Consider the following 17936-nt stretch of genomic DNA (forward strand, 5'->3'; position numbering starts at 1 on the left):
CTGATGAGTAGATGGGGATACAAGAAAATGGTTGTTTTGATGATGCTTAATGCTTAATGTGTTCTCTCTCTCATCTTTGTAATATGATTTTCCGCAAAATCAACTTATCAAAGTTGTTGTTATTAACTTACTATCATGAAATTATGAAAAATATGAGTAATTTATCTTCAATTATATAGTATATATAGGGCCAAAAGCCTTGTAACTCCCTTAACTTCTCTTAGGAGACCAAGATATTTATAGCATATTAGCATGTCTAGGTGTTATGTATCATGCATCCCAACATCTCAAGACAACAAGATTCTACAAATAACAAAATTGGGGAATTTTGTGAATTTCATTATATGGAGAGCAAAATTTGACCCCCTAAATATGGTTGTTTATTTATAAGCAATGAAGAGCTGTAATAATAATAAAAAAAGCAAATTTGAAAGGTGACCTATACCTTCATTGCCAAAGAAAATGCACATTTGAAAGGTCACTTCTGCTGAAACAAATACTCTAAAATGTTGCCTAGGCTCTCTTGTTTTTCTACAAAATTTTCTAGTAAACTTGCTTTTTTTTTTTTGCAATTGTTTCTTGAGTGAATGACCCTTCTCACTTGAGTAAATTCTTCAATAATAGAAAAAAAAATTTCAGACTAAAAGTCTCACTTTTCTCTCACTAAAGCAAGATCTTTACAGAAAGTTGCTTGTCCTTTGCTGGAGCAGAACTTAAATCACTTGAGCAAAACTAAATTTTGCTAGAGAAAATTTAAATCTTGATCAAGTGAGATTTTGAAAAATTCAATTTAATTTTACATTAAAATACTCTATTCTTCTAATTACAGCCATGTAGAACTTCAATGTGGTAAAGGGTAGGAAATATCTGTCCCAAGAAAGATTATAGTATTATACAACTCTTTCAAGTGATTACATAATTAGCATGCATTTGACAACAAACAGAAGAAAAATACAAACTACATCACACTAAATTTATCATGGTCCATCTCAACAGATTTGATTACAAGGGAAGAAGTATATTGTTCATAATCAATGACAATGCTTTCTGTGCGTCCAGTCCATGCCAGCAACACCAATAACTACTACAACTTCAGTCCTCCCTATTGCAAACAAGCAGAAAGAAATAACACAAGTTAATAAACAAAAGTGGGTCTAGAAATGGACTTATATCTAATTACAAACATCAAGTTTAGATTGAATAAAAACTCAAATGCATATTGACTCAGCTAGAACCACTTCTTAATTAAAGTGACATACATATGAAATCAATCAATGTTTAGTCCAAGGTAATATAGGATACTAAGGATAGTATGTAGACTTTGGAAATTTTGATTGGAAAGAAAGTTAAACAAAGGAAATACATCAATTTGGATATGATAAATTTTTGGTAACTGTTAGAAGTAGTTGTCCATCAAAATTTTGAAAAAAATTCTAAATTCTAAATACTTAATACACACACACGCACAAGATTTTATTAGAATTTTGCCCCCTTGCCCTAACATAGATCTGCCAATGCAGACGCCATTGTAGGAAATTCTGGAAGCGGGACTGAGTTTACTGAAAGACTCCCAGCAAGCCAAAATGCGAGGCCAGCTGTGATAAACCGAACTGGTTGTCCTGATATGATGGGTCTAATGAACTAAGAATGTAGGCAGTTTTAGTTTGTAGCATGTCACAAAGAAGGGTTGTAACGCTATGGTGTGGAACATGGTATATTAGTTCAACAATCAGTAGCCTAATGTTATATTTACACATGTAATCTTTTCAGTAACAACTTTGCTTATTTCTTTCCTCAATACTATCAATCATCAATTAATAAAGAAGCCATGTAGGGCCTTACCGTTTGCTTGAACTCTGAATATTATCATGCTATTATGAGACGAAGCCCACACTTCTGCACTGCCAAGCTTAGGCAACAACTTGCACCTTTCAGCTTCAATGTAACGGCCACATCCATTCACCTAGATGCAACAACATGATATTGATTTCCAAGTGACAGACAAATGAGACAATGAAAAGTTTCTAATTCCAAACTGTCATCAAGAAATACCTTAGGCTCTATTTTTCTTAATACAACAAACTTAAAAATAAATCAAACAAAAAAGTTGGGTCCCTTTCCCTTCCCCCTGTTTCTTAACCATTGATTTAATTGCATCTTTACTTCACATATGTATTCAAATATAACAGCATAATGAATCAAGGTCTATTGTATTCAACAAGAAAACTTCGCAAATAATTTCATCACCTGAATCTACCTATTTCTATAAAAACTAATTAGAAGAAGCAAAAGGAAAAATCTCTTGAATCTACCTTTGAAATGATTGATGAAGTGAGGAAAAAAATAACACAAACACATGGAAGGCAACCTCTCTGGTGAAAAACAGCCCTAATTTTTTGCTTTCCTTTTGAATACCAAGAGAGCAACAAGAGTGCACTATCTGTCTTTACCCCACAAAATAATCGTGAGTGTGCTATCTGTTGCACATATCTTCTTTGATCCAGACAATGCCACAGTTTCTCCTCACCAATAAACTACAAAGTCCAACAACTTCTTCGTATCCAGTGTGGGGAAACTAGCAGAAATAAGAATCACAAATTACCGAACTCAAATGAAAGCATATATGCCAATGAATTTAAAAATGAAAAATGAAATATAAAGCTACAGAAAAAAATCTGTAAAAGGGAGAAAGATATTGGTGACTTACAAAAAATTCAGCTGCACAGATTCATCAAAGCCACCACTTTCACTCGGATTTCTCTTCCTCTCAATCAATGTTACATTGTCCTTGTGTGCTTAAATTCCCAATCCAATTTCCCAAACATGGAATGAATCTTTCAATTAGATTAGAGGTACCTTCTCCATTAGTTCCATTCTCATCCCTATCATACTCATCATGGCTTTCACTCAGTTTTGGTATCTTTTGCTGAATCTTCCAAATCATTTTCATAAGGAGTGATGCTACAGCTGCTGCTGCTGCACCCATGCATAGTTTGGTTCAGATCTTCAATGTCTTGCTCGTATACCCAACGGGCCCCGCATTTTGTAACCTCTAATCCTGGACCTTTGGTTTCAAATCCAATCTCAATTTGACCGAATCCATTAGCATCCATGAACAAATGATTCATGGTTCACCTTTTTCCAATGTTAGTAATACTAGTGACTAGAGGTAGAGGATTCCCTGCCTCACGTATGGTTTTTCACTCCTCTTGCTTATGCAGTATGGACATGAGCATGATCTGAAGGAGAGGCAGTGTCAACAGCAATCTGCACACCTCCCCCCCCAAAAAAAAAACAAAAACAGTTGACAGCTTAAGAGCCGATATATTAGCATAACATTGTAAATATTTTCTAATTTACAACATGGACATCAATAATGACAGCAAGCAGAACTAATTGATGTCCTGTAAAATGGAGCACCAAACCAGAAAACACAAAGATGCTTGGGAAATTAATTGTAGTTATAATATATATATATATGCAACAAAGTTTCTTTGGCTTTTTCATTGGTGCAGGAGCATCAAAAGGTCTGATTTCAATTACAGCAGTAGCAACAATAATCCAGCAGGAAGGTTAGTTCAGCAGTACATTCAGTCAGCCAGCAGCCTAGCCTAATGAAACTTGTTATTTGCAGCAGCCAGTTGGTGATCACTTAAGGAGATTAACTGAGTGTCTGAGTCTTTGCCAATTCATATGGAAGCAGTTGGAAGGAGCTTGGAGGGCTGGAAGTCTCAGCTGTAACAGTCAAGTTAGAGGCAAGTTATTTAGGCTTGTAACCAAACAGTAGGCTAAAGGTTGCTAGAGAAAAGTAAACATTGAGAACTTTTTGTAATATGTTAGTCAGGATGTTAAGTGGTTATTTAGTCTAGTTCAACAATAGAAAAGATCAGATCAGGTTGATTTTTTGGCTGCACTCTGATACAGCCTCTATAAATAGGCATTTAACTTTCTGTTGTAATCAGTTAGTTTTGAAGTTAATGAAATATGTAGCCTTGAGTGCTGTTTGAGAGAACTAGGTGTTTTTTGCATAGGTGTCATCCACCTATAAGCTTCTCTAATCAACTTGCATCCTAATTAATCAACCAAGCCAAAATAGCCACCCTTCTTATCATTCATTTACTGAAGTATGTTCAATAAACCATGAAAAAAACAAAACATTAAGAATATTAAGAACAGTAGTTTTACTAGCATCAAGGCTAGTATAAAGCTTCTCATTATATATACTTTTTTACTTACTAGAAAAAATCATTGTTTAAGTTTAAGAAAATTAAGGAATATTAAGGGCTCATTTAAATCTTGAGGATATATTTTCCAGTGCAGGTGGACATACAGAACAGGTCAGGGACGGACCTAGGAGGGGGCCTGAGCCGCCCCCCCCACCCCTAGGGTCCAATTTTTTATTTTTATATATATGTGTCTATATATATATATATATATATAGTTATTATATATTTTATTTTTGTAGTTGAGCCCCCTTCCAAAACTTTAGGCCCCTCTTCTCCCCAATCAACCTAGTTAGTCTAACCCAAATAGCAACTATTCAACCCAAAAAGATAACAAAAACAATAAAAACATTCACAATGGTGATTGTATTTTAGCCCCAAAAAACTATTTTACCACCAAAGAACCAAAAAAACATGTGTTATTGGAGAAGCTAAAACTAAATTTTTTGCAACTAAAGTAAATTGGTATAAATACCAGTTGACTATAGCAATTTGTTAAAAATAAAATACAATATTTTATTAAGATTATATCTTTTCATTTTATTAAAAAACTCAAATTCTCTCTCTTCCTTTATTATTTTAATGAGTTGTTTATATTATTTTAAATGAAGTGATAAAAAAATAGAACTCCTAGCCAGCCTAGTATTAAAAAAAAAAAAACATTATTTTGTTTTTGTTTTTGTCTTTTTTGGTAGATGATTGCATCTTAATGTATTTAGAAATAACGATTTTGTGCATTTATAATTTTTTAATACTATATGGATACTTATTTGGATTTTTTTTTCCTTTATACTTTGGTCCCCATTAGCTTAAAATCCTGGGTCCGTCCCTGGAATAGGTTGACATACAGAGAACAGTATAAATCATGCACATGAGATCAATCAATCCAAATTGGGATACTGTCCCATAAAATGTTTGTGGACAGTATCACACAGATTGTATACACAAGCAGTATGCTTCTCTCACACAGATTATATACAAAAATGGTATGCTTCTCTCATTTGTTACTTCCTATGACCACTCAAAATAAAGTGAAGTGCTAGTAATCATGTATTCTAAATTCATTTTCTTTTATGTCCGTGCAAATCTAATTCAATTATAACCTACAAATAACAATGATCTCAAACCTCTTTAAGTTTTCAATGTTTATCCAAAAGAATAGAAAATATATAAATGTAGGCAATATTAATCTATCTAGTTTGGTTACCCATTTTGCAATAAAATTTCCCATTTTATTAAACTTCTTATCTTAGATAACCAACATCCATATCCTACCAATGATTAATCGACAAGGCAAAGTGATGGGGTCCATGATCTAAAATCAAATTGTGATGTCCATAACAGAAGAGCACACATATAAGATCTAATCAAAACAGAAAATAACAGATCATGTAGGACAGTTTTCAACTTTGAAAAATTTGATTGACAAGAAAATTGAACCGAGCAAATGCAAATTTCATTTTATATATATATATATATATATAGGCATTACGAGAGTAACAAGAGTGCAGATTTTACTCACCAACATAATTGAACAAAAATGATTAGCACACAATTTGTTCCACTCTTCTTGTCTGCTAGTAGTTTGAGAGTTTTTCCTCCCCAACAAAGTCCAATAACTTCATCAAAGCTACCAGGTTCACTGGGATTCCTCTTCATCACAAATAGAATTACCTCCTGTGCATAAATTCCCAATCCAATTTTCAATTAGATTAGGGTGCTCTATCCACTTTTTGGAAAAGCCACAACAACCAGTTTTTTGTTTGTAGCATGACACAGAGAAGAGCTGTAAAATCTTACCATTCTACTTAAAAAAAAAAAAAAAAAACTCTTTTAAATAAGACTATTGACAGAAGACTAGGAGGTGGATGACATACCATTAACTTAAGAATAGCTCAAAAGTCACAAAGGAAGCAGTGAAAGTAGATGAAAAATTATTCTTAGTTTTCCCTTTTTCCCTAAGCATGGGATCAACGGATATCTTCATTCTTTCAAGTTATAATTCTCGATTACAACTTCTAGTTCTACTGGGTCATATTACACCATTACAGTTTTGCTTATTTCTTTCCCTAATATGAATTATAAAATAATAAATGAGACCCCATTTGTAAGATAAAGAAGCCATGCAGTGCCTTACTGTTTGCTAGAACTCTGCATATCATCGTGTTTTTATGACTTATGAGACAAAGCCCACACTTCTTTCCTGCAAAGCTTGGGCAAATGCTGGCAACTAAAAGCTTCAATGCAACTGCATTGATTCAACCAATCTGAAAGCGATGCACACCATATATATGATATATAGGACACCCACATCCATTCACCTAGACGGAAGAGCATGACATCAGTTTCCTAGTGACAGCCAAGTAAGACGATGAATAGTTTCTAATTCCAAATTGTCAAAAAGAGATACCTTAGGCTCTATTCTTAATACAACAAACATGAAAATAAAACAATTGTTCTTTAGATGGACAAAATTTTTTGAAACCACAATGTGAATGCTCTTAACTCTTAAGCCACATTAGTTACTGATATGGACAAAGAGAATATTTTGAAAACAGAATCAGATTTTATAGACAAAAATTAAACCAAAAATTAAAACAATGCCACACTTGAATAGAAAAAAAGTGTAATTTTTAGAAGTTTAGAATAGCTCATATTCTATCCAAATTGTAAATGAGTAGACCCCAAACCTCCAACAAAAACCAATCTCACTCTCCCTCCCTCCCTCCCTCCCACCCATCATGATTCCCATCCACAAACAAAAAACAACATGTTCACTCCACCATCATGGCCCGCTCTTTAACACCCCAACCCCAACTCCTCCTCTCCCACCACCACCACAACCACCACCCTCCTCCTCCTCTCCACCTCAACCCCATAATCATCCGTTGCTCCCTCCTCCTCTCCACCACTTCACTCTCCCTCACCACCACCACTCCGTAACCACCCTCACTAGCCTCTCCTCCACTTGACACCACTATCACCAACCGTATCTTCATGGACTTCAGCCTCTGCCCCACCACTTTCCTCCCCAACACCAACCCAACTCTCTCCCCTGACCCCTCCACTCCTCTTTGCACTGAATCCTTCCTCTTAGGCTGCCTCATTCTTGGCCTCTATGGCCTCTTTGTCCCTCTTACTGTCTCCAACTTCAGTCTATGCGTTCCTCCACTTCCTCTTCCTCATACAAGAACACCCTAGTCCACAAAATATTTCCACTAATATGGCTTAAGAGTTAAGAGCATTCGCATTGTAACATTATTCTTATTCATTAAAAAATAAAAAATCAAAATGAATTAAATGGGGTGAGTTTTGTCTTTATGGCATTTACTACATTTTTCCAATTCCAGTATTGTTGTAAAATCAAATGGAAAGAAGTAAATTTGGGCCATTTTTCACCAGAGAGGTCACCTTTTCTCAGACCAGCAATGTGATTTCTTTTTCCCACAACATAAGTGAACAAAAAATCAAAAAATGCAGATGGTTGAACTCAAATGAAAGCATATGCCAATGAATTTAAAAAAGAAATATATAGCAACAAAAAAAGATCCGTAAAAGGGAGAAAGATATCAGTGACTTACAAAAAATTAGAGGAAAAAGATTATCAGCTGTACAAATTCATCAAAGCCACCACTTTCACTGGGATTTCTCTTCCTCTCAATCAGAGTTATATTGTCCTTGTGTGCTTAAATTCCCAATCCAATTTCCCCAACGTGGAATGAATCTTTCAATTAGATTAGAGGTACCTTCTCCACTGGTTCCATTCTCATCCCCATCATACTCATCATGGCTTTCACTCAGTTTTGGTACCTTTTGCTGAATCTTCCAAATCATCCTCATAAGGAGTGATGCTACAGCTGCTGCCGCTGCTGCACCCACGCATGGTTTGGTTCAGATCTTCAATGTCTTGCTCGTATACCCAACGGGCCCCGCATTTTGTAACCTCTAATCCTAGACCAGCGGTTTTAAATCCAATCTCAATTTGACCCAATCCATTAGCATCTGCTTGACTCCAATTTTCTTTCAATTTCTGATTGAATGATTCATAGGGATAGTAATACTGGCAAAGATGATATGATTCAATCTTACCAAATTGTTCTGAAAATGTAAAGCCAGTTATCGGGCGACTTTCATATCCGTTGGCTTTCAAGTATAAGTAAAGCGTGTGCGTAAATATATAACCATTTTTTGAAGGAAGTTCGTGAAGTGGATGATGTTGGCGGAGTACAAAAAGTGCACACACAGCAACTCCTTTCAATTTATCTGAAGGCACTTGCAAACTCACTGAAGTCCCCACACTTTGATGGCTAAACCATTTCGAAATTTCTCTTCCAGGAATCATAATACCATAATTGTCTCCATCTCCCTGAAACATACAGAATTACAAAATCATTATATTTAGAACCTCACAAGCAAGAGAGAGAGAGAGAGAGAGAGAGAGAGAGAAAAAGAGAGAGACCTTAAATTGAATGTGATGTCTTAGCGTTGTTAATAACATGTCACCGTAGTCTTCATCATTAACCAATTTAACACAATTGAGAAGATAGAGTGTCGGATAAGGACCATCTTCAGGTTTTAATGGTAATATTTCCAATGACGTACAACCATCTGCATCAAGAAACCTAATATTTAATGGAAGCTCTGGCAAAGATCGAAGATGTGTGCAACCACACAGTTGAAGAATCTTCATATTAGATAGTTGAGTGGTACTCTCAGGAAGGTAAACAAAATAATTTCCCCTAAGATCTAAATTTGTTAAAGAGGACAAACAACCAAGACCATCAGGGATTGCTTGAAGATTGCAATAACTTAGATTCAATTTGGTCAAAGACCATAAATTAGAAAGAGAACGCCCTAACATGCCCGTGGGGTCTACTCTTCTTTTTCGCATTAAAGGAAAACTGATGAGTTTATTTGATGATATAGATGTTAAGCCTTCACATCCACGAAGAGATAGTACTTTGAGATTTTTTAAGAGAACCAACGAAGAGGGTAATTCTGTTATAGCAGTTTCACTCACATCTAGCTCCTCAAGACTTTTGATATTCCCCAAATTCTCTGGCAGTTCATTAAGTTTTGAGCAACCAGACAAAGTGAGAATTTTTAGAGACATCAAATAACAACAATCATTTGGAAGACTTGAAAGGTTTTTGCAATCTCTTAGATCTAATTTAGTAAGGCTAGTTAAATGTTCGGCTGATAATGGTAGATGTTTTATGGCAGTCCCACTGAAACAAAGTTCTGATAAATGTGACATATTTCCAACAAATTCTGGAAACTTCTTTAGTCTTGAACAACCACCAAGATTGAAAATTTCAAGTACTTTTGAGTTGATCTTGTGAGGAAGGCTTTCGAGACATTTGCAACCATTCAAATCCAATCGAATAAGTTGTTTGTGATTTCCAAGAGATGCATGAATTTTAGATAGTTTTATACAACGTTGAAGAATCAAGTGCTTAAGCTTTGGAGCTCCACTAAGGTTTGGCATCTCAATCAAGTTTTGGGAGTCACTTAGGTCAATGAGTTTTAACTCGTCTAAATTCTGTTATAAACCAAAAAAATTATTAGATAAACTCAAGTATTAATGAAAAGGAAGAAAAAACTCATTTGCTTGAGTGAAAATCTTACCATAACTCCTTTCCATAGGTGTTTGATGCTGCTGCAACACATTTTGAGTTCAACAAGTTTGTTTGGTTCAAAACTAGTTGGCATGGATTTAAAGGGATATCCATGCCATTCCATAATGCGTAACTTGTTAGAAAGATAATTAAGACTTCTTGGAAGTTGCTTAGTACCATTTATGAAGTCTTGTGGAAATTTCTCATTACCAATTTTGAGCAATCTCAAATTTTTCATCTTTGAGAAGGCTTCAGCATGCAAGTGTTCCATTTTTTGAATAGGAACTTTTAGCATTATGCCTTCAACTGCCTCGGTTCCCTAATAAATAAAAACAAAGAATTTAGAGTAATTAGTAAATTCTTAGAAAATTTTATAGTAACATATATACTTTTTAAAGTTCAGGTTTATACTAGTCTAACTTACAGTATTATTCTTCAATACATGAATGACATCCTCAAGAATCCACAACCTACTACGTCCACCAGGCTCTCGGGATTTGCGATGAACAATTTCTTGACCCATATCTTGTAGCAAATCATGCATCCACAAAATTCCGTCGTAACTAATGGTTATGAGAGATTTGTCCTTAAGAACATCAATATTGTATTCCGGACAATAACCAAAACTTTGTAGTACATCTCTTATGCAATCTTTGTTCTCTCCTTTGAAAAAACATGCAATATCTAAAAACAATCCTTTCTGTGTATTTGTAAGCCCATCAAAACTTATTTGAAGTATAGGCATAATTTTGTCACCAAATTCTGCTTTTAGATTATTTAGGGCACCATTCCATGCATCTATTGTTTTATCAAACAACAAAGAACCTAAAACTTTAAGAGCTAAAGGAAGGCCTTCAGCATAATTCACAAAGTCCATAGACAAATTTACAAAATTTTCTTCAGGATGAGGTTTATGGAAAGCTTTCCAACTAAAAAGCTTCAAAGCATCATTGTCACTCAACCTCTTGGCTGTATATATATATTTCACACCACATCTTTTCAATAAATGACTATCTCTGCTTGTTACAATGATTCTACTCCCAGGACCAAAGCAATTATCTTTTTGTGCTAATGCCCCTAATTGTTCTTCTCCATCCACATCATCAAGAACAATAAAAATCTTTTTATTATATAGTGTTTTCCTTATAAGACTGATTCCATCACAAACATTACATATTTTTTCTATTTCACTTTTCATGAGGATCTTAGAAAGAAGTTGTTTTTGTAAAGAAACTAGACCTTTATTTTTAGTTTTTTCTCTAACATTAGCAATAAAGTTGCTAACTTCAAAGTTACTTGAAATTCTTCTATAAATTTCTTCTGCAAGAGTTGTTTTGCCCATTCCACCCATCCCGCATATCCCAACAAAGCAAACATCACCCAACCCTTCACCTAAGTATGAACCCAACATTTCCTCCACACGTGAGTCCATTCCAACAGGGTCCTCACAAACACTTGAGAATTTATGATACAACTCATGATCAGTGCATATCTTTCCAATGATTTCTTGGATAACTTTTGATTCAAAACTGCAAAGAAAATTGTAAAACAATAATTTTGATGAGGCAAAGCTAGCCACATTTCAAGATAAAACATTCAACTTATAATTATAATCTTAGATTCGTTCAGCCACCTTGAGAATGCCTAATTATATTTAGTCCTCTTTGTTTTACATTTCTTGGAATGCTATTTTCAGGCGCCCTTTTTTCATTAAAAAAAAAAAAAAAACAACAACAACAACAATTGAAGTATTGACTGTATAATTCTACTTTTCTCCTAACCACTTGCTTTGGACATTTTTACTTGCTTATTTTTTTCTTCATATAAAAAAAAAAAATGATGTATTAACTGTATAATTCTACTTTTTCGCCTAACCACTTGCTTTTGATGTTTTTACTTGCTTATCAAGACAATTATGCCGAAAACATAAAGTAGCAATTCGAATGAAAACATTACGGGTGGGTGGGAAGCTTATATAAAGCAAAGCTTTGTAGACTCCATAAGTCACATGTACAATGAGGATTACCAAGTTCGTGACATTTTGCTCATATTGGGTAATTTAGGGACTATTATGCCAAAGTCAAACTATACAAATCCAAAGTCCAATTTGAGATTATAATTTCCAGAGTTTGTAATATACATGGGACAAAGAAATTCATTGCAAGATGTGTTATGGGGGCAATTTTAGAGATATTAGGGGCCAAATTTGTTGTAAGGCCCAAGTCTGTCTGTCTCTCTCTCAATTTTTTATTCTTTCTTGTAACTTTAATTTAGGTTGACGAATCATTGTGTTTTTTTTTATAACTCTATTTTGGGTTAATATGTTTTAGTGTTGTATTTTTGAGTTCCCCATTATAAGTAGTCTTTCTTTCTTTTATATCTTTGGTTTGAGTTAATACTTAGTTATTTTGGAAGTGAGAGTTTGAATTTATATCAAAACATAATATTGGCTACATATTTGAATGCGCCTAACAATTATTTAAGTGATGTTAAAAAGTAATTTTGTTATGAGTTATGATTATCATGATAATCTCTTTTAAGAGAATGAAGAATATAAATAATTTATTCGAATCTTAAAAAGGTTAGTTGTACCAAAAAAAAAAAAAAAAACATAGACACTATAACATAATTTCAAAGAATATGAATCAGCTCATAAAGGAATAATATTAATTAAACACATAAAAAATAATAGAATAATATATTGGTAGAGATAGAAAAATGAAAAATAATTTTAGAAATTGTTTAATTTTTAAGGAGAAAAAATTATTTTCAAGAAATTTTAGAAAACATAATAATACATTATATAACAATTACAAAATAATTATCTATTCTTATACATCCATGAATTTGCGACTAAATATATTAAAAGAAGTAATCTTACATTGAAATTAAAAGAAGTAGGAAGGTGTGTTTGTCCCTATAAATAGAGTGGTGATGTAACTTTGTTGAGTGTGTGTAATAGTTAGAAGCAAAGTTTTGTCTTGTGAAAGAGACAACGACTAAGTTTTGCCTACTGAGCATAAAGTTTGAGCTGGAGCGTTTTTATGGGAAAAAAAATTTTAATTTGTGGCAAAGTACTGTGAAAGACATCTTGGGGCACGAGAATTGATTGAGGCGTTGTATGGAAAGTCAAAGTATCCAAACAGATGATAAATGGGAGGATATTGAGATGAAAGGAGAAAAAACTATTTGTTCATGTAATCATGTCTTACCCCTTAGATAAAGTCTAGCATGTTAAATGAGACCTTTCCCCCAAGCGTTTTGGAAAAAGTTGTAGAAAGTATATATGTTTAGTCATTGACAAATCGATTATATGCTTGAAGAAAAAGTTGTATTGCATGAAAGAGGGCACTGACAAAATTTTCTCTGATTTGATTGGGCTAGAAAAAGTAATAAAATTTGTCATGATAATCCATTGGAAAGTTGGCAAAGTTTTAGTGTAGAAAATTACGATTTTGATATTTGATATTTGGGGCTGTAAATAAGCCGAGCTTTGTTGAGTAATGAATGTTTAACTCAGTTTGACAGTAAAAGTAGAATGTTCAAACTTGAATTGAGCCCGATATGAGCCTACAAATAATGTTCAAACTTGAGCTTGTTATAAAGTATAAATGCTTGAGCTCGACTTAGATTGGCTTGATTCATTAGTCAAGCCAAGCTCGAGCTCTATATCAAGCTCAATATCATGTTTTTGAGGTTCAGATCCAACACAAGTGTATTATCAAATTTATATCAAGTTTATTATCTAGCCTATTTGGTTTGGATGAGTGGTCTCAACTTATAATTAAATAAAGTCTTAGAAGGATATGAGTTTATATGTCAAGCTCATATCAATTTTATATTATGAGATGAGTTCAAGTTACACCTGGTGTAACTTTTGTAAAATTACACATTTTTAAACCGTAGATTTTTAAAAGATCTAACGGTTAAAAAAATATCATTAAATGTTAATACTTTCCACCTCATTCCTAATTAATACTAGCAATTTTTTCTCTCTCCTTATTTAATGTTTTATTATTTTTCACTTGATTAAAGGCACATGCCATTTTCAACAACCTAGAAAACATACTAGTCTACTTCAGAGCCAATGCACAATAGCAAAAGCTTTTTGTTGAGATGATTCTTATCCTTATTTTTGCCGAGGCACTAGCTCTCTATGGTCTCATTGTTGGCATCATCCTTTCTTCCCGAGTTGGTCAGTCCAGAGCTGACTGAAACTAAAAGAGCACATTCTTCTGGGTGGTTGCAGTTGTGGTTGTGTGGTTTATGCTATTAATTTGGAAGTGCTTTTTAACTAGAGATTCTGGTGGCTGTGGGTGAGTGCAATTGTTCTACCAATATATGTTTTAGGAAGTTGCCTCGTTATGGTGATAGGATATAGAATTAGAAATTAGTTTCTACTCTTAAATTTTAATAAAGTCTTTTCTCATCTTTGTGATTCGGCATTGTGAGGATTTAAATTTAAAGTTAAAGTTGTGTAGAATTATTGTATTATCATTTTTGGAAGGATTTGTCCTCGTGCCTTTGTTATCTTTATCAAAAAAAAAGAAAAAAACCACGGCCAAATCAAGTGGATTGGGTGGAGAGAGTTTACTGACTCATTTGAAAAGTGGGTTGTTGAAAATGGCAAGTGCCCTTTAATTAAGTGAAAAACAATAAATAAGGAGAGAGACAAAAGTGGAAAGCAATAACATTTAATGGTGTCTTTTTTAACCGTTAGATCTTTTAGAAATCTACAATGTAAAAAAGGTGTAACTTTACAAGAGTTACATTAGGTGTAACTTGAACCCATCTCATATATTATATCTAAAAGCTGAAGCGTAGTATTTATTATTACTACGCTTCAATTGAGCCACCTCACCAGTAGCCACATCATCTACATATTTCCAACTCTCTCTTTCTTATTTTTAATTCTTTTTCTTCTTATTAATTTCCAATTTATTGTTATACTTTCTCTAACCTTTCTCCTCCCTTTTACCTTTTCATCTTCCCACTACTATCTACCTTAATATCACTCTTTCTCTATACATAGCTTGCCCCCCAAAAATGTTATTTCTCTCTCTCTCTCTCATTTTTTTTTTCCATTTTTTGGTGGATTTTTTTTCTTGCATCTCTGATTTAGGTTGATTAATTTTTGTATTCTTTGGTACTTTACTTTGGGTTGATGTGATTTAGTTTTGTGTTTTTAAGTTGTTACCTATTTTCTTTTATTTGATTTCATAGATATTATCCTATTGCATTATAAAGATGGTCTATACGAATATAATGTTAGTCTATTTTATAACATAACTTAGGTAATTTGGTATTTATTACTATATCCTTTAATTATACTCTGTTTCTTCTCATTTTATTTTCTATAAATTTGTTATCATCTCTCACATTCTCTTGTGAAATAAATAATTACTCTCTCTCTCAATTTTTTATTCTTTCTTGTAACTTTAATTTAGGTTGACGAATCATTGTTGTGTGTGTGTGTGTTTTTATTTTTATTTTTTATAACTCTATTTTGGGTTAATATGTTTTGGGGTTGTATTTTTGAGTTCCCCATCACAAGTAATCTTTCTTCCTTTTATATCTTTGGTTTGATTTTTGTTTGAGTTAATACTTAGTTATTTTGGAAGTGAGAGTTTGAATTTATATCAAAACATAATATTGGATACACATTTGAATGTGCCCATCAATTATTTGAGTAATACTAAAAAGTAATTTTGTTATGAGTTATGATTGTCATGGTAATCTCCTTTAAGAGATTGAGGAATTTAATCATTTATTTGAATCTTAAAAAGTTTAGTTGTACAAAAAAGAAAAAAAGAAAAAAAAAAAAACATAGACACTATAACATAATTTCAAAGAATATGGATCAGCTCATAGAGGAATAATATTAATTAAACACACCAAAAATAATAGAATGATATATTGGTAGAGCTAAAAAGATGAAAAATAATTTTAGAAATTGTTTAAATTTTAGAGAAAACAAATTATTTTCAACAAATTATAGAAAACATAATAATACATTATATTACAATTACAAAATAATTATCTATTCTCACGCATCACATGAATTTGCGACTAGTTATATTAAAAGAAGTAATCCTACATTGAAATTAAAAGAAGTAGGAAGGTGTGTTAGTTCCTATAAATAGAGTGGTGATGTAACTTTGTTGAGTGTGTGTGCAATAGCTAGAAGCAAAATTTTGCCTTGTGAAAGGAGTAAAAACTATTTGTTCATGTAATCATGTCTTACCTTAGATAAAGTCTAGCATGTTAAATGGGACATTTACTCCAAGCGTTTTGGAAAAAGTTGTAGAAAGTATATATGTTTAGTCATTGACAAATCGATTATATGCTTGAAGAAAGAGTTGTATCGCACGAAAGAAGGCACTGACAAAAGTTTCTCTAATTTGATCGCGCTAGAAAAAGTAAAAAAAATTTGTCATGTTAATCTATGGGAAAGTCAACAAAGTTTTAGCGTGGAAAATTATGATTTTGATATTAGTATGAACAAAATTACTCTAAAAAAGACAAATGTTACCTATCATGCACATGCCATCCGGCTATACCACCCACAATTTTCAAAGCAGCTTTCCATGCTTGCACATCTTCTGTGTTAACTTTGGTCTCTTCCGCATGTTCAGCAAAGGCTTTAGCAAGATTGTCACTCATCTGGTTTCTTACATCCGAGGGGTTCACATGATAAAAGACAGGCAAAACTGTCAATTTGGTCTTCTCCATGCATTCAACAATTTTTGCTAGTTCTTTTAGACACCACTTTGAAGAAGTATAGTTTGTTGAGAGAACGATAATAGCATACTTGGACTCTTCTATTGCTTTCAAGAGCTCTTCAGAAATATACTTTCCTCGCTCAAGTTTTTCATCATCCCTGAAGGTGGTAATACCCTTTTGTTTTAAAACAGTATAAACATGGTCTGTGAAATTCTTGCGAGTGTCAATACCGCAAAAACTGAGAAACACATTGTATTTCCATCGAGGGCAAGAAGAAGAAGAAGATGATGAAGGAGTTGAAAGGGGGGAGGAGGAAGTTGCTAGAGTGGCCATGGAAGCAATTGGTAACTTACTAGCTTGTTAAGCGATATGTAGCAGAGACTGTTGTAGACTTAGAGAATGGGAGCAACTATAAGAGACTCTAAGTTTCTCTAGCAAGGCCTTGGTTGGTGATATATGCAATCGTTTCCCTGCTTTGCTGAAAAAGTAGTCAAAACGAGTAAATTTCCAGGTGACCAGCTATGAAATTTCCCACTTGCTTTTGTTTTGTCTATCAAGTTGGCCATTTTCACACCATAAAGTCTGGCTTTTTCGTCTTGTTCTGACCGTGCCGGACAAGTTAAGTTAGTGACAATTTAAATTTGTCATTGTTTTTTGGACTTTCAAACCCAACTAAATTTGCTGTTTTTTTCACCTGGGCTCCACGACCTTTTGTTTCTTCTTTATTTTAATTTTACTATCAAACCAGCAACTTTTGTAGCTATTTTCACATGGGTCCATTTGTGCAGACTTCCATGTGCTTGCACAGAAAAATACCTGGAAGCTATCCAAAATAAAAGAAAAAGAAAACACTTAAACATATGGAGGAGGAAGACAAGGGCCACTTTCACATATGCACTCACTCAAAATATCACAATTTATCAAAATGGTCTACCGTGAGTCGTGAAAAAAGGGGCGATAAGTTGACGTAAAAAATGGTGATCAATTAAGTTTCTACCTTATCAACCACTTAAACATATTGTAAAATTGAGTATAAAATTGAATTTTTACTTATATTTATTTGAATGGATTACTTGTCAATACCAGTCACTCTCTAGGTTATTTTTGCTAAATAATACTCTTTAAAAAAAATAATACTAAAGGGCAAAGTTTATTTGTAGCTAATGACTACAACTCCTACGGAAAAAATTAGCATGTTTATATATTTTGAAAGTCTATCTGCTGGAGTGCTTGTTCTTTATGTTCTTAACTTGTATATTAAATTTCATGTTAATACATTATTTACTATTTAATCTATAAATTTATTTTTAATGCATAATTTTAGATTACAAAAACTGAAAATTTAAACATTTGATTGATGATATAACTATTA

General features: G+C 33.3%; 1 protein-coding gene across 10 annotated transcripts; it reads right to left on the bottom strand.

The window, feature by feature from the left end:
* Positions 1-752: 752 nt before the first annotated feature.
* LOC115959848 (TMV resistance protein N-like) lies at positions 753-17179 on the bottom strand. Of its 10 annotated transcripts, none has more exons than XM_031078464.1 (11): positions 16374-17179; positions 10266-11370; positions 9852-10160; positions 8683-9765; positions 7805-8589; positions 6361-6544; positions 5746-5900; positions 2708-3267; positions 2313-2575; positions 1843-1963; positions 775-1102 (listed from the first exon to the last, which is right to left on the bottom strand). In XM_031078464.1, exons 1-5 carry the CDS (start codon positions 16895-16897, stop codon positions 8017-8019), a joined length of 3594 nt encoding a protein of 1197 aa, XP_030934324.1. In that variant the 5' UTR covers positions 16898-17179; the 3' UTR covers positions 775-1102; positions 1843-1963; positions 2313-2575; positions 2708-3267; positions 5746-5900; positions 6361-6544; positions 7805-8016. The 10 variants fall into 10 exon arrangements, with proteins under 10 accessions (XP_030934329.1, XP_030934324.1, XP_030934321.1 ...); XM_031078461.1 differs by having other exon boundaries at positions 2451-2575; positions 2708-3735; XM_031078460.1 differs by having other exon boundaries at positions 2708-3735.
* Between the last annotated feature and the right edge of the window lie 757 nt (positions 17180-17936).

Source organism: Quercus lobata, chromosome 9, assembly GCF_001633185.2.
Source record: "Quercus lobata isolate SW786 chromosome 9, ValleyOak3.0 Primary Assembly, whole genome shotgun sequence".
NCBI classification, from domain to species: Eukaryota; Viridiplantae; Streptophyta; class Magnoliopsida; order Fagales; family Fagaceae; genus Quercus; species Quercus lobata.

Bases quoted from the DNA above. Each gene is read 5' to 3' on its own strand.
- LOC115959848 (XM_031078467.1), bottom strand. From the start codon at position 16,897: ATGGCCACTCTAGCAACTTCCTCCTCCCCCCTTTCAACTCCTTCATCA. The intron at 9,766-9,851 runs GTAAGATTTTCA...GGTTTATAACAG, and splicing joins ACCTATGGAAAGGAGTTATG to AATTTAGACGAGTTAAAACT. The intron at 8,590-8,682 runs GTCTCTCTCTTT...TGTATGTTTCAG, and splicing joins GACATCACATTCAATTTAAG to GGAGATGGAGACAATTATGG.